Genomic DNA, 25,378 nt, shown 5'->3' with positions numbered 1-25,378 from the left:
AGGAGAACAGGACTGTGATGGTAGAAAAGAAGGCAAACAGAGGCAGTTCGGAGTGTGACTGAGAATACTTTCTGCATTAGATCACCTATTCTGGGTGGTTCTAGGTAAGCCTCTAAATCTTTCTAAACCACAATTACCCCATCAGTAATGAGGCTGGTAATGATGGTTCCATCCATGGTGAGAGTTGAATGGTAAGCACTCAGTCAGTGTTAATTGCTATGGTCTATCCACGACTGGAGTAAGAGTGTGAAATGCTGCAATGTACTTAAAAACAAAAAAACTTTATAATTGTTGTAAATCTTGGTCCAAAATGTACCACTCTGGAACAGACTCGATAGGTTACCTTGCCCCATCTGTCTTGCCAACCTCATCACCAGTCTTTTCTCCTTTCTGATGACTCTCCGGAGAGTTAGCCAACCGCCTGGCACAATAAGTTCTCCATCAACATGTGTTGATGTTCTCTGTACTTCTCCCATACAGTGCTGCCTAGATATCGCCTAGTCAGGAACTCTCCATGTCGAGTGGGAGAAGCCTGGGTCTCCGACCTTCCTAGAGGAGATTGGGCTAGGTAAAAAGACAGCGCTCCGTGGACTCTGAATCATTTATAAGGCTGGCCGAGTAAACGTGACTCAATAAGAGGAGATTGGCTTTGATCCACCAGAACCTCCTGAAACAGCCACCTATATACCCAAGGGCGGTCAGAGGCCAAGAAAAGGCGCCGAAGCTTCGGCTCCTTTAAGAGGCGTGGCCTCATTGCAGCCTCCGCGGGAATGATTGGCTGAGACGACTGTCCTGGACCTGGGGGACGGGCCTCGGTTGCCAGGAAACGGCCCTGGGGAACTGCGGCGGCTGCGCGGACTAGCGAGGTGCTTTCTGGGGCCGGGGCTGCGCGGCGGCGCGGGGGTCTGCGGGGAGAGCGCGTAGGCCGAGCAGTTCCCAGCGGGGAGGCGCCGTCGCCATTGCCGCCTCGCTCGGTGAGCGCCGCCCAGCTCGCCGAGCAGGGCCTCCGCGGGCCGCCGGCACCATGGGCCAGTGTGGCATCACCTCCTCCAAGACCGTGCTGGTCTTTCTCAACCTCATCTTCTGGGTGAGAGGGCCGGGCGGGCGGGGAGGGGCGCGGGGCTGGCGGCGCGGCCCGGGGAGGCTTCGGTGGAGGCGCCCGACGGGGGCCTGGGTGAGCCTAGGCAGGCGCCACGGCGAGCCTGCGGCCGAAGCGCGGCAGGCCCTGGCCTCCGGAACCGTTTCGCTAGTTCTCTCCCGGGGCAGACGGAGGCCCGCGCGAGGAGAGAAGTAAAGGGAAGCTCTCGGGAGCTTCCCACGGCCTCCACCCAGCGGTCTCCGCGCTGGGGCCGGACACCCGGGCCTGCTGGCTTGGTGCCAGGGCTCCGCGTCGGGAGCCTGGGCCGAGTCCCCCTCAGCTTCTGGAGCAGCCTTCCGGACGGAGAACTAGCTGCAGAATGTTTCAAAACCTCAGGCCCGAAATAGGATCCTCCTCAAAGGGTCAGGTTCCACTTCCTTTGTCAGGCCCCCAGCAGAGCCGGTGGCAGTCTCGGGGCGGGCGAGCAAAGGGTACAGATAATGCAGGAACGCCACCGAGTCCCGGGCCATGGATTTTGACTTAGAGCTCTTTGTGTTTGGAGAACTGGTTGGCTGGTCACCAGCCTAGAATACTGAATCAGGGCTTCAACTTGAGAAGCCAAATAATCCTTTGACCAAGAAAATCATTGTATTTGCTTTGGTCGTGGGGTTGGGTAGCTTTAGGTTACAAACCTTGGTTAAATATGATTCAGATGTCACAAGATTTTGAAAGCAGTGAGTTCATTTTCATAAAAAGTGCTTTTTGAATTCCTTTGGATCTGCCCACAGAGAAAGGGATATTTATAACTATCCCATCTTAGTTCTGGTCCTTATCTCACTAGGCACTTCTGTAATAATCTGTTGTTTCTCCACCCAGTCTACCTGGACCTTGTACCCGGATAAAGCCTTTTAAACTTGGCCTCCATCACATTGCTTTATTTCAAAGCAACGCATAACAGCTTAAGCGTAGAAAAAGGTTCAGCCTTTTTCCTCTGGTGTTGAAACTGAATTCTCAGTGTGGCCCCAGATCACCTTTCATCCCTTACAGCTTTGTCATAAACACTTGCTAGCCCTGTACAGTAGTCTTCTCTCTCTGCAGTCCCCAGAACAATACTTGAACATTCCCACTAATCCTACTTTATTTATTTATTTATTTATTTTGCAGTGCTGGGGATCAAACCCTGAAAGCCCTGCATGCTTGGCAAGTGCTCTACCATTGATTGAGCCACATCCCCTGTCCCATAACCACAGTTTTGCATGTCCTTTCCTTCATCTCCACTGGTCCCCATTCAGCCCCTCCCTCCCACAAATATGCACACCTGTTCTGGAAAGAATCCTTACTCCTCTTATTGCCTAACAAAGAATGAAACCTTTCATATCCTAACTATAGTAGCATAAAAAGAGTTACTCATAATAAGGCACTTTCTTTTTGGGGTATTTATGGTGTGAAGGAAAGAGTCTTGAGTTGTTCAAAATCACCCGCCATTGGGATTTCCATGATTTCTCCTCCATTTAAAGCAGCATTTGTTGTATTTGAGTTACAGGCCTTTTAAAAAGGAAACATAATAATGTTCAGGGATTCCCCAAATGAGAAACACTTTGTTGGATAGCAAGATACTTAAGAGGCAGAAACTTGACTTTGTACCTTTTATAGTTGCTTGTGATTTTTATGGGCATAATCTTGGTTTTGAAGAATATGTATTTAGGTGAATTCTAAGCTATTCAAACTCTCAGACTGGAAGTGTTAATGTAATGAAACATTGGAAATACAGGAACCATTTCCTGTAATCAAATGTTTAGTTACAATATATTATCAATTAATTCCAAATGATTGTTCATGAATCTTTGGAAATTGTGTAAGTATATGTATTATTATTTATTCCAGTGAAGAAGTTTATGGTATTGAACTTCATAGTGGGTTATTGCCAAGACTGAAGTCATACTGTTGAGTAAATACCCTTTGTTTGGGTTAGTTGGATAGTAAAACTTTTTGTGTGCTGTGATAAAGAAATTAAGCAGATATACAAAGAAAAAAAAATGTGGCTAAGTGCAACATAACCAATGAGGGGACAGTTCTAGGTGTGTCTGCTGACAAATTATCAGTGTGTTGGAATCTGATACTGGTGGAAATATTTAACATTTAAATGCCTACTACATACTAGTCACTGTTAACTTTACATGGAGTATTATCTGACAGGGAATATTATGCTTATTTTACAGAAGAGCACTTTCAGATTTACTGAGTTAAAGTAGCACTCTGTGTTCAAACCCAGATTGCCCTGTACTCTAAAACCTGTTATGTTAGAACAAGGTATAATTTCAAAAGATTTAAAAAGGGGAAGAATCTTGTTCCGCTGTGTTAGAGGCACTTTCTCTAAAACATACTGATTTTTACCATTGTTCAGAAACTATACCCGCATTTAAGCTACGCTGTTTAGCTTTTCTGTTTAAAAAATTGTTATGAATGAAGAAGTACATTTAAAGCATGTTAACTGGGTCTTCCTGGAAATTTGTAATGCATTCTTCAGTTCTAATAAGTATATTCTTATTTAGTGACCACCCCCCCACCACCAATTTGATGCCTTGATTTATATAAGTGGAAGAATAAACATTACTCACAGAGAACATCAAAAGTTTAGGTTCTCTTGGTATCAGTGGTAGTGAAGTGTTAAGTTTAATGACTTTGGAAAGATATTTACTTACCACCAGGGATTGAAGCCAGAGGTGCTTAACCACTGAGCCACATCCAACATCCCCAGTCCCACCCCCTCTTATTTCCCCTCTTATTTTGAGACAAAAATCTCACATAGTTGCTTAGGGTCTCACTAAATTGCTGAGGATGTCTTTGAATTTATCATCCTCCTGCTTCCATCCCAGTGGCGCACACCACTGTGCCCAGCTACTTAAACCTTATTGTTTGGTATCTTGGTTCCCTTGGCAGTTTCCTGAATGAACTGTGATATAGAAATAGGTAAGTACAGAAATACTAAGGCTCTGACTGCCAAAATTGTTAATGTTGATTTGGTGTAGATAGTTTTGGGCAGTGGAGTTTTTAAGAATGGTCCTGTACAAAGGTGCAGACTAAACTGGGAAACAATCATTTTTAAAATTCTCTCAACAAAAATAGAGTTTTTCACTAAATTCCAGAATACTAGGGTTTGTAGCTTGAAAGATAATTTGGGGCAACTGAAAGAATGTAACAACTTGAATCTCCTCTCTTATTTTTTGCAGTACCATGGATTGAACCCAGTGCCTTTCATATGCTAGGCAAGCCATCACTGAGCTATACCCCCAGTCCTTTACTTTTATTTTGAGACAGGATCTTGCTAAATTGCCCAGACTGACCTCAGACTTGAAATCCTTGTTCCTCAGCCTCCTCAGTGGGGAGCAGTACCTAGGAATCTTTGTTTTTATGGAAGGATGTATTTTTAAATATAAGTGTATCAGTGCTGGACTCATGAACATTTATTAAAGGAGGTTAGGAGTATATGCAGTAAATAGCTAAATTTTGAAGACTACTGTAACAAATAGTCATTAGTCTATTTTATAATGTGCATCTTTTTACCAAGATCTGCCAGGATTCTTATTTTGGTAGGTTGTATGATGTGATCCAAGAAGCCTCAACTAAAACAAGTTTACTTTCTAATATCCTGTTTTTATTCTGGAGATTAATTTGAGTACTTAATCAGGTCCTGTATTGTGCAAATTACCTTCACTTTTTCTACCCTAATAGAAAAAAAACAGTTGGATAATATTTATTTTACACATATTTATCATAGGCATGACAGACTTAAAGAAAACTTTTCTATGCTGGTAGAATTTATAATTTCATATCTATTTAGGCTGATGTTTTCATCTATTATGAGAAGTGATAGTAACACTAAAACCCTGTGGAGTGGGGAGCAGTACCATCAGAAAGTCTAATATCTGGGGCTGGCACTTGCCTGGCATGTGTGAGGCCCTGGGTTCTATACTCAGCACCACATATAAATAAATAAAAAATCCATTGACAACTAAAAAAAATTTTTTTTAAAAGTCATATCTTTAGAAACAACTTCAGAATGTGAACCTCCACTAATTGATATTTACTTGTGAGAAATATTCACCCTATATGTGCAAATTATTTTTGAAAGTCATATATAACCTTTAAAATTTACTCTGCCTTACATAACTTACCAAACTTACCTCTGTGACTACATATAATTTAAGGAAAAGTGCTTTGTTAAATATAAAACAAACATTTGAGCACCTACTTTGTACTTTTATGTTGTACATAAAATGGTGAAAAGGGCAGCAAAGATTCCTGTTCCTACAGAACTTTAAAGTGGAGCAAGGCAGACAATTAAAAATGAAAAAGAAAAATACCAAATAGTGATGTGTTCTGCAAAAAGGTAATAGGATAGTGATTGAGTGACTGCTCTAAGTTGGCAGAGAAGGTTTTTCAAAGGAGGCAAAATTTAATCTAGAGTATAAGAAGGAGCCAGTTTGGGGGTAAATTGGAGGAGGTGGGGCATTTCAGGACTATGTGAACCGGCTATATAGGCCATAAGGCAAGGATATTCTTGGCATATTCAGATTATCAAGAGAAGTTTCATACCCTCATACTTTTGTTTAAAAAATTATTATGAATATTTTTTTTAAAGTCTTGTCACCAGTCTTGTACATAATATTGTTTTCTAGCATGTCCTACACATTTAAGTTGGTAGTCTGATACTCTTATATCCTGGAAGTTGTTTTTCTGTCTCCTGTATTTCTCCTATTTTGTATGACTGTCCTGACAAAGGTTGTGTCATTGGAACACACCTTCAGCTTACATTTTTTTTCAGTAATTGTTTTTCAGTTCAGTAGGAAAAAAGCTAACTTTGTCAAGAAGCAAGTCATGGTACATATAGGAAATGTATTTCTTAATTTGTCTTGGGCCGTTAAGAAAATTAATGTTTCCAGTCTTGCTACACTCTTAGTCATAGTCCACTGACCCAAGTGCCTTGTGACCCTGAATAATCACTTAGAACATGGAATCGGTGGGAGAGCTCTCTTTGTTTGCAGTTTAAGGAACAGGTTGTTTATTAGCTTTCTAGGATATTTATAATTCTTTGAGGTAGTTTAATAAATTTTATTCTGTAAATTTTATCCAGGTTAGGATTTTGTGGGGCAGAATATTTATTTCATAAAATTTGTACTTGGCACTAAACAAGTATACCCTAATAATCATTCACTTCATGAATGTTTGTTAAAGATCTGCTATACCCATTATTGAGAAATACAAAGAGTAAAAAGAAATAGTTCCTGATATCTGACAGCTAATGAGAAAAGGGAGCAGATCCTTTATTGAATTTAATCTCTAGGTATACCTCTTCCCACCCCCAGATACCCATGGATGGTCTCAAATCTTCCTTTAAAAATATTATCATTTCTTCCTTCTCTTCACACCTTTTCTTTTAATAGCTTGGCAGAGTCAAGAGGTGAGAAAAATTATTTACGTTTATATGTTTGTTTTTAATTTACTAAAAAGAGTCAGTTGTAAATGTTGACATACTGTATTTTACATTGTTGCTGTTACTGATTAAACACATAACCCAAACATAGACAAAATCTACTATTATAAAACTTAGGCATCCCAGGCTCTACAGTAATAACTGACTCTTAATTTTTAGAATAGGATGGGGCAGCAGAGGGTCTCAAAGGAAATGCATGTTTAGATTCAATGCTTTTCGATGACCCTGAAGTCCATGAGTCAGAAAATAGCCAGTTTCCATGCTGTTAACAATAATTTGACTGTGGCAATTGATTGATCTCCAATTTCATTGCCACTTGAACTTTCAGGTCTTTCAACTGATAGGTTTAAATTGGATTAAATAGAACAACTTTGTTAAGCTGGATAAACAATAATTATTAAAAAATTAAGTAAAGAAAATGTGAAAATAGAGCAGAATTGAGGTTCATGGGCTTAGGAATATCATCAGAGTAATAGCTTAAAAGGATTAAGATATTTCTTATTTAAGAGTAACAGTAACAATGACAGTTATTGATGACAAAAGTGGCTTATTAAAACTTCGCACTCCAATCCAAGTAGGATTTAAAAAATGTGTCAGGTGATATTTATGAAAAAAAGACTGTACTGAAAGAATCTGAATTGTCAGATAATCAGAAAACATCTAGGAGTCAAAGCCAGACAAACCTGAGAAAAGTGATAAATGGGAGAGATTGACAGAGATTCCTAAAATATTTGGAATCAAAGAGATGTCTATTTTATGTTGGTGATTAAGGACAGATCTAGGAATTATTAATCCATTTGGAAAAAAAAATCAATTTTAGACATAATTTAAGATCTTTATTTTTCTGATTATGTAAGTTATATATTTAGGAAGATACTAAAAATTATTTTTTAAAAAAACCAATATCCCCCATAATTCTACCATTCAAAACAACCAAATTAACATTTTGGTTTGTTTATAAAATGTCTTTGTGATACGTGTTTTTCCCTTAACTTGCCATAAACATTATTAAGTTATGATTTAACAAAATACATCAGGACTACAATGTAAGCATACCTCTGACTAGGACTTTTTCTTTTGTTTGGCTATTATAATTTTGTTATAATATTTTGGTGACAAACCCTATACACAAATCTTTGTTTCCTTCTGACTTGTTTACTTAAGAATGATTCTTAGAAGTGGAATTAGAAGATATAAAAGCATAAATGTTGAGGCTGATATGTATGGCCGATTACTTCCCCCAAAATATCTTCACAATGTCTTTGAATACTGCTAGGCTTTATTATTGACCATTTTGTTAAGTAGAAAATTATATTATTTTAATAACTACAGAAGTTCTTGGTAAGAATAGCTTTAATTTCCAAAAGTTTTTTGAATGGTCTTTTTTTCCTTAAAAGTCATCAAGAGAATAAATGAAATATGTAGGTAATGGACTTAGTAAAGGAGTTACTGTGTTTAGTGACATGAGTTATTTTATCAGAGTTGAATCAGAATTGAAACAAGGTAAGACTGGACTAAACAATATTGAAGTAACACTGTTAGATAATATTAAAGTAGCTTAAAAGATTTAAATATTCTTTAAGATTAATAATAACATGAGGGTAGAGTTTTGGGAAGCTTCCAGAAATGCTTTGTGTAGAATTTCTGATAATTCCTTGCGGGGGAGAAGTGAGGTATATAAAAAACTAATGTGGCTGTACAGAAAACTCAAATTTCAAAAAGATGGGAGCCACATATGGTGGTGCATGTCTATAATCCAAGCCACTCTGGATACTGAGTTCGAGACCAGACTCAGCAATTTTGCAGTTGCTGTTTGAAAATTTAAAGTTTTTTTCCTAAATATTTTTTTAGTTGTAGGTGGACACAATACCTTTATTTTATTTATTTATTTATTTATATGTGGTGCTGAGGATGGAACCCAGTGCCTCACACATGCTACGCGAGCACTCCCCCGCTGAGCCACAACCCCAGTCCCTGAAAATTTAAAGTTTTAAAATGACTGGGTATGTAACTCAGTGGTAAAGTGCACCTGGGATTAATCCCCAGTCTTTTTTTTTTTTTTTTTTTTTTTAATGAATCCATATGGTGGATTTTTGTTGAGTTCCTTCTCTCCTTTTTGAAAATCTGCTTTTTTGAAAGTCTGGAGTACACAGCAGTTTTTGCTTGATCTCAACTATTTTTTTCCCTTCTCAAATTTGAATCACTTCTGCTTTACCAGTTGATTGTTTTGAGGGAAAAAAAAAAAAAAAATCCCTCCTAAGGAGCAGTTCACTCAAGCAAGCAAAAACTTGTCAGGCACTGTGCCTTCAGGTGAAGTCCAGATGGTGAAGTCCTTCACCGTTAGGTGAAGTCCTGATTCTTGCCAGTTCTAAACATGATTATCCTAGCTCCTACATACCACTGCAAGAAGATCACTTGTTTTACTTTGCTTCATCTTTACCCAAATGCTCTGTGGGATGCTTCCACCTTCACATTTTTGAATTTCCATATAGCTAACATTTGACAACAGAACTATTTTATCTTCTAGTTTGTAAGAAGTCTGTTTCTTTATAATATTGCCACATTCCAATGGCAAGTTTCACTGTGCTTGATGAAAATTAAGGAACTCAGTAATTTTGTGGATTTCAGCATTTTATCAGCTCATCTGTTTCTTAGAAGATTTGAAAACTAGTCTCTAAACATCAAAAAAGCAATCTAATGTAGAATGAAATTTCTTCAAGAGGTTTCACATTTGTGTATATGTAGCTAAAAGGATAAAATGAAATTCATAAAAATAGCCAAAGCAAACACAATAGCTTTATTTTTAAGAGGAACAGCTTGGTGTCATGGAAAAGCACTGACTAAAGTTTTAAAAATTCTGTGACTTAAAGCATAGGTATATTAAAAGGTAAAAAAAAAAAAATGAATTTTTACATCTATAAATTCAGACTTCAGCCTTTCCCTTAAATTTTGTTTCACTTCTTTGAAAAAAGCAGGAATATTTTTAGTATACTGTCCTTGTACAAATCCTCCTTATAGGCTCAGATTCTCTAAGTGGTGACTAAAGCAGTTCAGCTGCTTCCAAGTTCTACATTTCATCTCCTATTGCACTGCCCTCCCTCCAACCCTTTCTTTGCAGCTGCTTTGTTGGCAAAGCCCAATCCTTTGATAGATTCCAGTTCCATCATGGCCTTTCAAAAGGAGGATTTAACCAAGCTCACCTGTTACTTTTCCAATGTCACAAGTCCTACATTGAAAATCTGACTGGCTACAAAGCAGCTAGTTAGGAATTAAGCAAACATCCCCTGCATTGACCATACAAATTGCTGTTTCCCTTGTTCTTTTGAATGTTTTTCATACAAATGGTCGGATATCTTTTAAGACAGTTGCTTATAGCTGGTTTTAGTCTTCAGCTGTTAGGACACCTACCCTGTATTTTCAAAGTAACTGGTATCAATTTCATGAATATTATACAACTGAGGGTACAAGAACCATATACACATATCAAAAATTTTGAAGTTGTCTTCAGTTTAGGAAAACATGTCCTCTATTTTCAACTTCTTTTTTCATTTATATGAAATCTTCCCATCAGCAATCAGTACAGTTTCTGTTTTGGTATGTGCACCTGGTACTTGGCTTCCTGTTATATGTTGCCAAAATAGTCTGTTACGTTCTCATCTCTGCTATGTAAATTGAATGTTGACTGGTTTGCAGTCTGGGAAAAGAAAGTGCTCTAGAGTCTACTTCACAAGAATAGGCAGCTTTACAAACGGTACCTCCTACTAGCCTTCCATTGCATTTGTTATAAATCTGTTTGTATCAGTTGTTGATTTTTTTTTTCCCCCTGCCTCTTTGTAGCTTCAATTTCAGATGAGTGACCCATTCTGAGTAGAGGGAATAGCACAGGATACATTTCACTTGACCCATGCCCAAGTAACACTTAAGTATGTCTTGCAGTTCTTCATTGCCCTATGCTTCAGATTAATTGTTGACTACAAATATCCTCCAGTTTTATCTTTTTTCATTCAGATTCACGTAAGCTAAAACTTATTTACTATCTGGGCTCAGTGGCCCACGCCTCTAGTCCCAACTACTCAGAAGGCTGAGGCAGGAAGATTGTTTGAGACCAGCCTGGGTGACATAGCAAGACCCCTGTCTCAAAAAAACAAAAACAAAAAAAAAGAAAGCTGTTCACTTTTACTAGAAGCTCAGAAATGTAATTCATTTTAACCCAAGCCTTTTAAGAAATAAATATTGCCTTTGAATAAGAAAAGCTAAGAATCTAAAGGATAGATGATTAGTGAAAATAGAGTGAGTACAGTTTGTTTGCTTAATTCATTTTTAGGAGGGCTTATCTGCTCCAGCAAAATGTATTACATGTGTATGCATGTGAATGTATAGCACACACACACGTAGTACTTTAATAAAAGGGAATTTATTACAGTATCCATATACTTCTCTAATAAAGGTATCCAAACTATTGAACTGTTGCTTCTCTTTTCCTTTCCTGTGCTCACCTTTATCCCAAAATAACATGCTACAAGAGCAAATATGTCAGCGAACTAAGTACCTTGGAACAGGCCATACATACCAATTATATATTAATGTATGCCAGATGTGATGGCCAACAGTATTCAGTAAGCTGGATTAAGTTGCCAAATCATGTTTAAGTATTGAACTAAAAATCAAACATTGGACTGAAGAGAAAGCACATACAAACCAAAGCTTATAACAGAGATAAGAGGGTGATTTCAAGGGAAGAGATAAGATGCGGTGTACTCAGTGAATTTTGACTGATATGCATGCTATGCTAAGCTCTGTTCTAGCTGATAAGTGGTGACCCAGGGCTGAAAGACAGATGGACACAACTTGGGCCCAGAAGACTTGATGCAACATGTGTAGCTATAATTGAAATAGTTGTAATAAATGTTCTGTTAGAGCTAGGTACAAAGCAATACATGAATGCACAAAGGCACTTCATTCAGTCTGAAATGGTCAAGAATGGCTTTCAGAGGGAAAAGGTGAATTGAAGCTACATCCTAATAATTAAGAGAGCATTCCAGAGAGGATATATGATACAGCTCTGAGGGGTAGTGAACTCAGGCTGAAAAGCAAGAACAGACTCCTTAGGTCATCTCACTTATTTACCTCATTCTTATTTTAATCACATTTATGCCTTGATCTGGTTTGCATTTTAACAAAAATAACCCTGGTAATATAAAGAACATTGTTAATGGGATGGGCAAGTCAACAAGATTTAGGTAAACAGTAATAAGGCCCACATTAAGACAAGTTCAGCAGTGGGATTAAAGTAATGTTTTAGAGGTATTCAAGTAATGTTTTAGAAGTGAACTTGAAGGAGTTTGGTGATTGTTGGGATATAGAGGTGAGCCAAGAACAGAGTATAAGATAACTGTCAGGTGTTAAAACAGAAAAAAATGAGGTATCTGATGCCTTCTGCTCTGCTAGAAATGTAAGGGAAAATTAAATGGTATGGGCAGGAAGACAGGATTTGAGACAGGTTGAGGGTGAGTTGTCTGTTGGACTTCCAAATGTTCCAAATGGAGATGTATAGGTCCAAGATGACAGGTTACGTAGTAAACTAGAGAATGAGTGAAGAGTTGGGCATCATGGTGTATGCTATTAATCCCAGTCACTCTGGAGGCTAAAGCAAGAGGATAGCAAGTTTAAGGCCAGCCTGAGCAACTTACTGAGACCCTGTCTCATTAAAAAAAAAAAAAAGAAAGAAAGAAAGAAAAACAGGTTGGGGGAGCTGGGGATGTAGCTCGGTGATAGAGTGCCTCTGGGTTCAATCCCTAGTTAACCCCCGTCCCCCCCCCCCTCCCCACTGAAATGTATGAAGAATACAGCAGAAGATAGAATCCTGGAGTTCCATAACATTTCAGAATCTGGAAAGAAGAGTCTGTGAAAATAATGAGAAAATAAGCAGCTAGGGAAATAGAGAGAAAACCAGCAATGGGGCCTCTTGGAAGCCAGAAGAGGACAGATAATTTTTAAAAATTGTTTCCATTCTTTGCATTAAAAAAAAGAGAAAAATATGTATGTTATGTATAATATATACATATTTTTTAAATAATCAGATTACCTGCCCAACTTTACACAAATGGAGTCTTTTTCTTCCAAATGTGACACTGATTCTAATGGTCTAGTAATAGAAAGTATACTGATGATGCCCAAGGTTACTGAGTCCCACAGACTTAAGAAATGAACAATTTTTAGGTTCAGAGGAGTGAATGACTGATCTCTACAACTCTGGAGGCTGTTTTCTAGTTCAAAGATGGTTTAAGTAATCCTGTTCCTGTGAGAATTATACAAATGATCTCATTAGAACAAATGTTTTAACACTGGACCTGACACTATATTTGCTTTCATGTATAAGCAAGTGGCATTGGGGTGTCAGCACAGAGTTGGTACCCAGTTAAAGCAAAATTGACAGTGATAGAGGGTGTAAAACTGCAGCTGAGCAGCTGCTAAAACATTTTCTGTACTAACTTTCCTCTTGGATCCTCTAACACCTTGTTATTCCAAGTGTGTTAGACCTAGCAGCAGCACTTGGGAATTTGCTAGACCTGCAGAATCTCAGGCTCACCCCCCAGACCTCCTGAGGCAGAATCTGCAGCTTAATAAGATCCTCATGTGATTCCTATTCATATTAAAGTTTGAGGAGCACCATTCTAAAGACTAAGAGGATAAAATAGTTATAGTGTTCTTTAGTGACTGTATGCACTGACTTTTTACCATTTCAGTCTTTAGAACAGCAAGTTTTATTGAAGTGGGTATTGTACTTCCAGGAATGTATTTTCGTTTCCCAAAAGGATGGATGGAGATTAGATGTGTGTATTTCTGGAGTCAGCTTACAAATTCTAGCTCTGTCATTTATGCCTAATCTCCCCCATTTGTTAAGTGCAACTATGGTGAGCTAAAGTGTACTACCTTCACCACCTCACCCATCTGCACTGGCCATATAGTTGAGCTACAGATAAGCCTTTGGGGTGGCTGGGTATAAACATGTGTGTTCTCGTCATCAGTGCTATTTGCTTCATGCTTTCTTTGTCCTAGCTGAACCATCAGTTGTTAAAAATTAGGTGATGTTTGGAAAACTTTGCAACTTTATCTAGTAAAGAAATGTTTTTAAAAATGGATCATAAGAGATGTTTCAGCTTTACTGAAAAACGTCTACAAGTAGATAGATTTAAACTCTCATTAAATTATAGCCTACTAAGTAATAAGAGAAAAATTTTACTGAGAGGGCTTACAGACCATTACTGTGACTTATTTTCCACAGGGGGCAGCAGGCATTTTATGCTATGTGGGAGCCTATGTCTTCATCACTTATGACGACTATGACCACTTCTTTGAAGATGTGTACACTCTCATACCTGCTGTAGTGATCATAGCAGTAGGAGCCCTGCTTTTCATCATTGGGCTTATTGGCTGCTGTGCCACAATCCGGGAAAGTCGTTGTGGACTTGCCACGGTAAGTTAGCACTTCACTGACTGCATGTGCCATCAGAGTATGCAGGAGTATTTTATCTCTATTAACTCTTGAATTGAACTTGAAACTGTAGACTCCTTGACTCTTTTAATTGGAACAGAATTAGCACTTGTCTTAAACTTCTAGCTGTTGTTGCTGATAATTGCTTTCTGTCAAGAGACTATTTAGGGCTATTTTGTAATTAATTTTTGACACTGTTTCCTTACAGTTTGTCATCATCCTGCTCTTGGTTTTCGTCACAGAAGTAGTTGTAGTGGTTTTGGGATACGTTTATAGAGCAAAGGTATGTTGTCTACTGTGGTTCATGTAATGCTTTAAAAGGTGATTTAAATTTTCTGTTTTTTCAAGAAGGAGTTCATTTTATCAGAGTCAGCATTTTCTTCTGCCTTGTTTCAGTTAAGCTAATGTTTTAAATATTTAGTTAATTAGAAATTGTTTTTATATCATGGTTTCTAGTCTCCGTTATTATAGAGTGTAAATTGTGTTATTCTTGATTACATTTAATTTTCTTTAAATTATCATCTAGTGAGGCAAGATACAGTAGAGGTACACACCTGTAATGCTAGCTATGTGGAAGTTTTAGGCAGAAGAATCACAAGTTTGAGAGGCCAAAAGGCCATTCTGGGCCACTTAGCAAGACCTTGTCTCAAAAAAAAGGAAAAGGGTTGTGGAATGTAGCTCAGTGCCTCTGGGATCAAGGCCCACTACCACCACCACAGAAGAAAAAAAAAAAAAAAAAAACAAAAAAAACACAGCAAGCTGAAAATGAACAGTTGATCAGCTGACAAGTTTGTTTCAATTTGATTAGCCCAGAGAGTCCCTGTGTGTTTTGAATGGCAGGGTTGTAATACAGTTTCTATTTTCTGAGTATTTCATTTTTCATTGCCTCTTTTAAAATATCCCTTGGGTATGGATATAATAGATATTTTGAGTTGTGGTCCTGCCTTTCACCCTCCTCCTGAAGAACACAGGGTCCTGCCAACTTAGAACACCAAGGCAGCTGTTGTCAGCACTTCTTGCTCCTGTCCTCTCTTAGTCATTCCCTTTGCTTCCCCTATCTTTCTATTTTGCTTGTTTTTGCTTTCTACCAATAGTACCACTTAAGGCTAAATAAGCTACTTTAATTAATTTTGGTATGATTTTAGAATCATAATATAATAGAATCATTCTTACTATCATTTACAGTTTTAAGTCAAAGACATGTTATGCCAAGTTGATATTCAAACCATTGATACCCAAGGAAGGTACTAAACAACTATGACAAGAAAATAATTGCAATTAATTATGTCCCTATGATCTAATTATCAGTTTTATAGTCTTATCACATTGCCGTTATAATTACAAAGTAGGCCTAATCAGTTTAGAAAGGGGTAAGGAAAATCTGGTATAAGAAAACTATTAAATGACATTTAACTGGCCACTGTTGTAATTGTCAGCAACAAGTTAAAAAGTTTGCTTCCTATCTCCTCTTTGACATACATCGAACAGCAGCTTTTTCATAAAGTGTCATTCCTGAGGATTGTTTTTTTTGTTTGTTTGTTTTTTAAACTTCTTGATTACATATGTGTGTTTGGCCAGGCCAGGTCCGAACATTGAATAAGTAAAATAATAAAATAGAAATAATGTTGGTATTTGTCCTAGAAATATCTTACAGAGGCTTCGAAGTCATTTTTGCCTCCTTGAGGAAAATAAGTACACACTGAAAACATTTTTTTTTTGTACTAGGAATTTAACCCAGGGGTATTTAACCATGGAACCACATGCCCAGACCTTTTTATTTTTTATTTTGATACGGGATCTCACTAAGTTGCTTAGGGCCTTGCCAAATTGCTAAGGCTAGCATTGAACTTGTGATCCTCCTGCTTCAACCTCCCAAATTACTGGGATTATGGGTGTTCACCACTACACCTGGCCTGAAATTTTTTTTTTTTTTTTTTTTTTTTTTTTTGGTGCTGGGGGGTATAACTTGGGTAGAGTGCTTGCCTAGCATGCACAAGGTCCTGAGTTCAATCCCTAGTCCCACCCAAATAAAAGAAAGGAGAAAAAAAAAAAAAAAAAAGGAAAACTTGTATTTTCAGAAAATCAATTGCTTCTTCCTCCTTGAACAGATTGTTAGGATTATTAGCTTGCCATCTTTCTCAGTCTTTGAATACTTTTAATCTATGTACTGTAATATGTTTGAACTTTTTTCTGTCAATTAGAATCTATGTGGGGGCAGAAGGAGAAAACTCTTTCTTACAAGAAATTTATGGAGAGCTCTGACAGTTTGCAGACATGCCATTTAGGTATTTTAGTTGAAACCTTGACCAGTGGTACCTTTAACAGTATTTTTGAGGGACTGAATTCTTTGTTTTCATTCAGGTGGAAAATGAGGTTGACCGCAGCATTCAGAAAGTTTATAAGACCTACAATGGAACCAACCCTGATGCTGCTAGCCGGGCTATTGATTATGTGCAGAGACAGGTGAGCTTTCTTGAGGCAAATTTGTTCTTGAGGACCACTCACTATCGGGTTAGCATTAACCTACTTCTGTAACTGTGTAAATTGGCTACGTATCTTCACACCCATGATTAACCACCCAATGTATTCAATTTTTTTCCTCGACCTTCACCCTTGAAAAGTTTACTCCACCGTCATCTAGTCAAAGCCAGCAAGAAGCGTCTTAAACTCTTTTTTAGTAATCTGACTTCCCCCATCCCCCTGCCCAAATAGACCGGTGATAATGAAAGAGAAGTATGTATCACAGGGAGATGGAAAGACTACATGTACCTTCAGAAAGCAAGATCAGAAAAGATAACAACAAAATTGTAAAATGAAAAAAGTTATAATAATTTAAGATGTAAACAAAGATATAGTTTTGTACCCATAATAGATTTTTATACCCATAACCCTATCTCAAAAATTGTCAGCTTTTTAATAAATCTTACCCATGTATATTTTATGCCTTATTATCTTAAAGTAAATCATATTTCAGATACTTTGTTGTTGAAAATAATATTCAGAACCAGGTATTTAATGTGTAAGAGGAAAATTTTTTTCCTTAGCTAGAAACTACCTTTTATAGACAATGTACTTTTCAAATAGAGGTTCTGGGACTACTGGCCGTGTGTCACTAGCATGCCAAATTAAATATTCAGTTCCTGAGGCTGAGGATATAGCTCATTGATAGAGAACTTGCCTAGCACGTTCAATGCCCTAGGTTTGATCCCCAGCAACATGCAAAAAAAAATTGTTTTTTAGTTCTTCAGTCACTCAAGCCACAGTTTAAGTGCTTTTAGCCTCGTGGTTAGTGGCTACCATGTTGAACCATGCAGCCATAACATTTCTCTCATTGCAAAAATTCTCTTGGACATCATTGGCCTAGAGTAGCTTATTTTAAATCTCTGTAGTGCATGGAACTCTAAAGCTCAACCCAGGTATATGTGTTTTGTAAGGAGTGCTGTCTATTCTCTTCTAGTTACACTGTTGTGGAATTCATAACTACTCAGACTGGGAAAATACAGATTGGTTCAAAGAAACCAAAAACCAGAGTGTCCCTCTTAGCTGCTGCAGAGAGACTGCCAGTAGCTGCAATGGCAGCCTGGCCAATCCCTCTGACCTCTATGCTGAGGTGAGTCCAGGACTAGAGTCCAAACTGATAACCTGTTTTCTACTCTCTTACCACTACCTGAAACTTCTTTTCTTTAATACTATTTTGCTTTCTTTAATACCATTTTGTTTTATAGCCAATCATTTTTAATGTATTGTCTTTCGCTTTAATATGTCTGCAAGTTGCTCTAATTATGTAATGTTTTTTCCCTTTTTTTAGTTTCTTTCATTTCTTCCAGTGAGTAGCAGTAGTAAACTGTGACTCTGCAGCTCTCACTTTTTAAAAAGATTCCTAATGAGAATGACTGTGTACATTACAGGGATGTGAGGCTCTAGTTGTGAAGAAGCTACAGGAAATCATGATGCATGTTATCTGGGCAGCACTGGCCTTTGCAGCTATTCAGGTAAGCACCAGGTGAACATGAGTTGACCAGGGTTAGCTGCTTCTCTGATGTCAGAACTGAGTGGTTTTAATTACTGAGTGAATCTGTGTAGTTTGGTAACGTAGAAGTGATTGCAGTGCCAGCCATAAGTCTCCGACCTTTTCTTATCTCTAGACCCGAGGCCAGAATGATCTAAAGAAACCAGAGATCTGGTTTTCAAAGAACTACATGTGAAGGAACTCTGCCTTATTTTCTTGCCTTGAGTAGTGAGTAATCTGTTGAGAATACAAACAGTTGTCATAGTGTATTTCTGGGAAATATTTTAATAGAACTTTATGGAATTTTAAAAAATCATATTGCTTTATTTCAATTTGAAAATGGAAAGCTGTGTTTCAGTCTTTTATATACCATTTTCCTTTTAGTTCTTCTTTTCCTGTCCTTGAAATTTTAGTTTCAAGGACTTCGTTTTTATAGACTGACAATCATCCAGAAATTCATGGCGTCACTTGGCACATATGGAGGTGTGCTGTGCTATTGTTGGTAGCTGAGGAAACATAGTTCCCAACGCCTTAGAAAACAGTCTTTTTGTCCCTTTATAATAGTTTAGGCAAAGTAGCTGCTAATTGCTTAATAACTTCTCATTTTATCTGCTCCTAAACACCCACCCCCCCAAAAAAAACCCACATACTTATCTCTCTCCTACCCAACACAGCTGTTCACATTTCTGTTTTTCTTAAGAATATACAGTGTATCTTATAGTTTGCATTAGGGGAATATCTTAGAATGTCTTAGAAAATCCTTACAACTGAAAATAGCCAACTATTTGAATGTGATTAAAAAATCGTTTGCATCAGATCTAGTTCTCAGAGTATTTTTTAGTTCTTGAAATAGGTTTATAGGCCTAGAGAATCTATTTTTAGAAAGTGTAGATGTCTTTTAATTGTTAGATTAATTGTAATTGCTATTTTAAATGTAAAGTGCTTGATTTGCCTGCCTTTGTGTATTTGAACAGAAGCTAGTGTATATAATGAGAAGTGCCTTTTAAGTGGCAAAGGATGATTGTTTACTTGGCTGTATTAAGACAACCCTGAAATGATTTATTAAAAACCCTAGCTCTGTATTTACAATGATCTCTGCCCTTCTGAGTCTTTATTTTGTAAAACATAGGAGTAATGTGGTGATCAGTAGAATATATTTCATATTTTGATTGTCTATGCAAAAACATTAATTTAGCTGAAAATAATGAAATAGGCCTGAGGTCCCTTTTCCCAAGTGGAATCCTGGTCTGTGCATTCTTAATGATTTTCTGTTTGGTAATGCAGTAGAAAAGCTTTGGAACTGTATGGTGCTTGTGCTCATGCAATATCCAACATATATATGTATACGTAAAAACACAGATGAAAAGTGTCACTTTATCCATGTCCTTTATCTAGTTAAACTTATTAGCCAGGGAAATATTTCTTCATTAAGTATTTTTCAGTGGGGACAAATGAATATTTTAACTAATTTCTTAATTTAAATATGCCTACCATATATGTTTTATATATAAATAGCACTTAATTAAGTAATACCTGGTAACAATTTGATACTTTGAACTTAGGGATTCTAAGTTAGGGATTCAGAGCTTTCACAGACTTAAAACCTAGTGGTTTTCAAAATGAAAAAGCTTTGTTTTTTAAGGGGAAAAAACATCCATTTGAAATATTAAAAGAATTTTCCCTAGTCTTGGGGGGCAGGGGTTGGTTGTTTTTGAGTACCTATAAATATTCTAAGATTTTGATATTCAAACTCTGATGCAAATTGGTATCCTGGGTTTGGAAAACCAGAACAAAGGCAGAAATAATTCATAGAATTGTACAGCAAGAAAAAGCACTTGGAGATTCCACAGTCCTTGTCCACTTTGTTTTGTCATAAAGGGAAGCAAGGATAACATGATTTATCACCATCACACAGATAATGACAAACTAAAGCTTGAATTCTGGTTCCGTTTATACTCTGTCTCCAGTTACAGATCTAAGAATTAAGATTCTCAGATCATATTTCTAAATTGTTATGAATTCTGACAATTTATGGAATTGTCAGTCTTTGGAGTCTTGTGGTGTTGGCACGTCCTCAAAATGGAGTGATCAAGAGCATACTTTCACAGAGGACTGTTGTGGCCATGTGACTTTTTTCTGGTCTCTGTGCCAAGTGTGAAAGAGGTCGAGACTGCTCTTTCCTTCTCTTTTTTTGATTACCAGTCATTAAAATGAGTAAACTACATAAGTAAATAGCACTTGGGGTCAGACACCCCCTGGACAGAAGTTAAGATTAAGTAGCTTAATCCTGACATTCTTTAGAAAAAATATTCCATATAGTTCTTCCTTTAAAATTTCATAGCATGAGAAGCTAATTTCTGGATGTTCAGGGTTTTTATATGTTGAGGAAAACCCTTCTTTTTCAAAACTTACTACTAATTGATACGTAAGAATTGTGCATATTTATGGAGTACAGTTTGGTAATTCAGTACATGTATACAGTGTATAATAAGATCCAATCAAAATAATTAACATTTCCCTCAATTGTTTATCATTTCTTTGTGTTTGGAGTCTATGTACTCCTCTTTCTAGCTCTTTATAAAACAGTAAGTTGTAAACTAGAATCACCCTCACTGTATTTTGGATCTGTCCTCTTACTCTTCCCCTTCTCCCCTACTTTTCCTTGTCTCCCCTAATTTTCAGCTTTGTTCCTCTGTGAGATCAACTTTTGTAGCTTCCTCATATGAGTGAGAACATGTGGTACTTGTCTTTTTCTGTGCCTGGCTTATTTCACTTTACATTATGTCCTCCAGTTCTATCCATTTTGCTACAAATGTCAGAATTTCATTCTTTTTTATGACTCAGTAATATTCTATAATGTATATACACCACATTTGAGGAAAATCATTCTTAAATGAAATATTTGGTAGTTTTTTTAAATTAAAAATACCCATTTGGTAAGATTTTTTTCAAGTGATAAAAAACAATACAAACTTGGTCAAAGGTAAGCCTTCTTAGTTTTGCCCTGACTTCTTGAGCCCCACCCCTGTAGAGGTAACCACTGCTGTTTCCCACATAGGCTTCTAGAAGTAATTTGTGCTTATATAAGCACATATATATTTTTTAAGCAAATGGCTTATAGGATGCAGTCTTGTGCCTTGCTTTTTGTTTTGAGATTGTTGCAGGTTCTCATGCTATTGTAACAAGTAATATAGAAAGGTACCTTGTGTGCTTTGCCCATTTTCCCTCAGTAGTAACATTTTGCAAAACCCATAGTATAGTACTACAACCAGGATATTGACTTTGATACAGTCCACCAGTCTTACTCAGATCCTCATTTCTGCATGTGGGTGTTCAGCTCTGTACAATTTTATAACCTGTGTAGGTTCTTGTATCCACCAGCACAGTCAAGTTATTGAGCAGTTCCAACACCCCAGGGTCCCTTCATGGTACCCTTTTGTAACTGTGCCACCTTTGTCCTCCCGTAACCTGACAACCAGTAATCAGACCAACCACAGTTTCTAAATTTTGTCTTTTCAAAATGTTATATAAATGGAATCATGGATTGTACCTTGGTCCTTAAAAACAAAATTAGTATCTTTTGGATATAAATCTACTTTATTTCATGGTTGCATAGTATTCCATTTTATGGGTATACTTTATGAAATGGACTTCAATGGACTCTTACTTACATAAGTCTTACTGTTATAAAAATGCAAGTAGTAAATATTCTCTGATCTGCATGTTCATAGTTGTATCTATAGCAAAAATTTATAGTCATGAAACTCAGGGATTGGAATATATGCATGAAGTCTGACAGATATTTCCAAACTTTTCTCAGAAAAGGATGTTGCTGATGTGAAAGAATTCTTGTATAAGAACTCCTATTTTCCCATACCACTACCTACATAGAATATCATAAAACATTTTACTTTGAGAGATTTTTAATCACATCTTTTGTCTGTATTTAGTAATCATTTTTTTTGCCATTGGTGGTGGTATATTTGGGCTAGGTGTAGATTAGTTCTGATCATTTGTATATCACAGAGTTTTCATTGCAAGATATGAAACTGGAGCTAAAATGTTCATTTAATATTCCCAAATCTGTTGTTGGAAAATTTCAATAATCAATGAAATTTCAGCATAGCAAAGCTTTGGAAGTGGTTCTATATTATTTAACAGTAATTATAAGAAGTTATGGTATAGAGCTTGATGTTCTTAAACAGATTCTTCCCCAAGCTTAAGTCAGTTTTATCATGCTTTTTAATTTGTTTTTAAATCAATACAAGTTAACGTCATTAAAATAAAAGTCAGGAAAAAAATGAAACTTATTTTGTACTTCATTTCAAGAATGCTGACTCTTCCAGAAGTTAACCAATTAAAAGGAACTTGAGGAGGTGGGGGTGGGAGGAGAGATTTTTTTCTCCCTCTAGCCTATCAGTAATTTCTGAGTTTAACATTTTTATTGTTCAATTTAACATTGCCTGGGAACATAATTGTGTTTGATTTTATAGCTGTTCTAAGAATGTGTTGACATACAATGAAAAACAATATATTTTTCTAGGAATTAAACACTAAACATGTCTAGAATTGGTTTAAGATATTTAGTAAACTTTCAACAGTATCCACTTATAAAATGTCTTTAAGGTGCTTTTTACTAGTAAGCTTTCAGCAGGTATTGATGTAATGGAACTGATGGATTTGAACAGGAAGTACATATCCTGAATGGGCAGAATAGAGGCTAATGTGAGGGTAAAATCAGAATATGTGACTTTATCAAGAATTCAGAATGAGGACATCCTTATTCTCAGTTTGTGTGTCTCATTAGTAGCTAATCTTCCACTTCAGACTTTGTTTTTGGACCGTGTGCATTTTGTTGAAATTAGATTGACCCCCATATGTACCAAGAGTGTTGCCTTTTAAAATCAAATAACTTAGGCCTTTTGTTGTCAGTGAAGAGTTAGAACAGCAAATTAACTTTTATTTAGCCCTTTGGTTACTGTTTATATTTTGTGAGAAGCTGGGTCAAAAATTCTAGAAATCTTTTTTCTTTAATCCATCTTAATCCTCTTGCTTATCCAAAATAACATGGCATGACTTTATTACTATTCCAATATGCTACCACATAAGGATTAAGACTTATTAAAATAAAATGATGAAGGAAGACTGACCTTTAAAAAGTCATATGTATGTAATACCACAGAACCAAACCTATATTTCAAAAATAGTACATATGAAAGAAATGAAAACCTCTAAACTATATTTTTTGGCATCAGGATTGGTTTCCCACCACAGGGCTATTCATGTACTGAATTCTGTGGATTATGATAAAGCCTCTCTCCCCAGAAGATGCCTGAAAAGGCACCTTTAAGCACATATAGTCTTGATCATTTTACTCCCTGTGCTTTTGTTGTCTAGTATAAAAGCCACCTGCTACAAGGATCTAAATTAATTGAAATAAAAATTTTAAATACAACTCCTTAATTGTACTAGCTACATTTTAAGCGTTCAGTAGCCACATGTGACTAGTGGCTGTCATATTTGACAGCACATACAGAATGTTTCCATCACTGTACAAGTTCCTTTGGAGAGTGCTGCTCTAGAATCTGATAGTGGGAATGGCAGTAAAAGAGTCTTGATTCTTGGCCAGCTCAGAGTTCCTGGGTATAAGGCAGAAGCTTAGTCACTTAGACAATTAAAAATAATATATCCATAAGAAATATCTTCTTTCATTGTTAATTACTCTTTTGGTGATTTGGAATCATTGAAATTTGGAAGAGCTCCATTGCCAATATGTTCTTTATTGTCATACAGGGATTTTCAGCCTTTTTTCCCCATTGTTTTCTTCCCACAGCTGCTGGGCATGCTGTGTGCATGCATCGTGTTGTGCAGAAGGAGTAGAGATCCTGCTTATGAGCTCCTCATCACTGGTGGAACCTATGCTTAGTAGACAACTCAAGCCTGAGCTTTTTAGTCTCGTTGTTCTGATTTGGAAGGTGAATTGAGCAGGTCTGCTGCAGTTGGCCTCCTGAGTTCATCTAGTTAAAGCACACGTACACTGGTGTTGGACAGAGCAGCTTGGCTTTTCATGTACCTGCCTACTTACCAACCCACCTGTGACTTTTCCCTTGTTCCAGCTGACTCTCCATGCCCCTAAGTGTTTAAGTTCAGTGGTAAATGTTCTAATTTCAGAACCATTTGCAAGTTGCATAATGCAGTAGAATTAAAGGAGGATGTAGGCCTGCTTCTGTTGCCTCCAGGCAATAATGGGACTGATGCTCTAGTGTCACCAGGTCCTTTCAATCTTTAAAGTGGAGAACTATTGGCCAAAGGTTTTTGGGGGGAGGGGGAGGAAGCCAGCTGTCTGGTTAAAGTTAGCACCAGATGGTGCCCCTCATCAGTGTCCTTCAAAAAAACATATACTGTAGTCTGATAAGATAGCATCTGTACAAAATGGCTAAAATAGATTTTAGAATCATACAGTGTGTTTTTTGTTCATCTTCAAAATCAGAGACAGATCTTTGACACAAGTGGTTTTTAATCAAAACTGGCTTTATAGGAGGAGTTTAATGTATGCACTACTGTTTTAAAACAATTAGTATGAGTGTGTGAGTGTGTTTTTGTGTGATTGAGCCCATTCATCATAAGTCTTAAACTCGTTAGAGATAATGTACCCATGTAGACTAGCATAATAGTATGTAGACGTGATCTCAGTTGTAAATAGAAAAATCTAATTCAATAAACTCTGTATCAGCCCTCAACATGCAGTTTTTAATTATTTTGGGGATATTTCAATTCCAGAGCAGCAGTATAATGTTTCAGATGTTGGTGTTGTCTGCCGTTCATCATGATTTGCATGCGTTTTCATTATATCTGTTGCCAAATTCTAAAGACCTTGTTATCCAAAGAACCACATACGCTTTTCAGTCTAATATATGCTACAAATAGTGGAGCATCTGGTATGTGCAAGGCACGGGGGAAGCAGCAGTGATATTGTCCTTGTCCTCAGTGAGTTGGAGTCCTAGTATGGGAGACATACACTGGAGCAGGTAATTTTCACACAATATAGTGGTGGTAGTCATAAAAGAAGGGGAGCCCAAAGGAGGCCTCTGGAGGCCAGAGGCCACTCCCTGAGCATATGCACAAGCCTGGAGGCTGGATAGGTTTGGTGGGAGGATACATAAGGATATGAAATGTGATTTGAGCATACAGAGAGCTATAAGTTACTCATTGTGCCTGGAGGTTAAAATATAAAACTTGGAAAGAATTTGGAGAGGGGACAAAGCCCAGACCTCCAGGGTTTTACAAGACATCTTGTGTAGG

At 37.2% G+C, this 25,378-nt stretch overlaps 1 protein-coding gene across 1 annotated transcript; it reads left to right on the top strand.

Annotated features, from left to right (window-relative positions):
- The first annotated feature begins 834 nt into the window (after positions 1–834).
- Tspan3 (tetraspanin 3) lies at positions 835–24,816 on the top strand. The gene is made up of 7 exons (XM_047541542.1): positions 835–1,087; positions 13,858–14,049; positions 14,276–14,350; positions 16,429–16,530; positions 17,525–17,677; positions 17,976–18,059; positions 23,910–24,816. The coding sequence occupies exons 1-7, from the start codon at positions 1,025–1,027 to the stop codon at positions 24,000–24,002; spliced, it is 762 nt and encodes a 253-aa protein (XP_047397498.1). The 5' UTR covers positions 835–1,024; the 3' UTR covers positions 24,003–24,816.
- Positions 24,817–25,378: the final 562 nt, after the last annotated feature.

This window comes from Sciurus carolinensis, chromosome 2, assembly GCF_902686445.1.
Source record: "Sciurus carolinensis chromosome 2, mSciCar1.2, whole genome shotgun sequence".
Taxonomy (NCBI): domain Eukaryota; kingdom Metazoa; phylum Chordata; class Mammalia; order Rodentia; family Sciuridae; genus Sciurus; species Sciurus carolinensis.
This window is presented reverse-complemented; position numbering and strand designations above follow the sequence as displayed.

Coding starts and splice junctions, on each gene's coding strand:
- Tspan3 (XM_047541542.1), top strand. CDS start 1,025: ATGGGCCAGTGTGGCATCACCTCCTCCAAGACCGTGCTGGTCTTTCTC. Junction 17,678..17,975: donor CCTCTGACCTCTATGCTGAG/GTGAGTCCAGGA, acceptor TGTACATTACAG/GGATGTGAGGCTCTAGTTGT. Junction 18,060..23,909: donor TGGCCTTTGCAGCTATTCAG/GTAAGCACCAGG, acceptor TTCTTCCCACAG/CTGCTGGGCATGCTGTGTGC.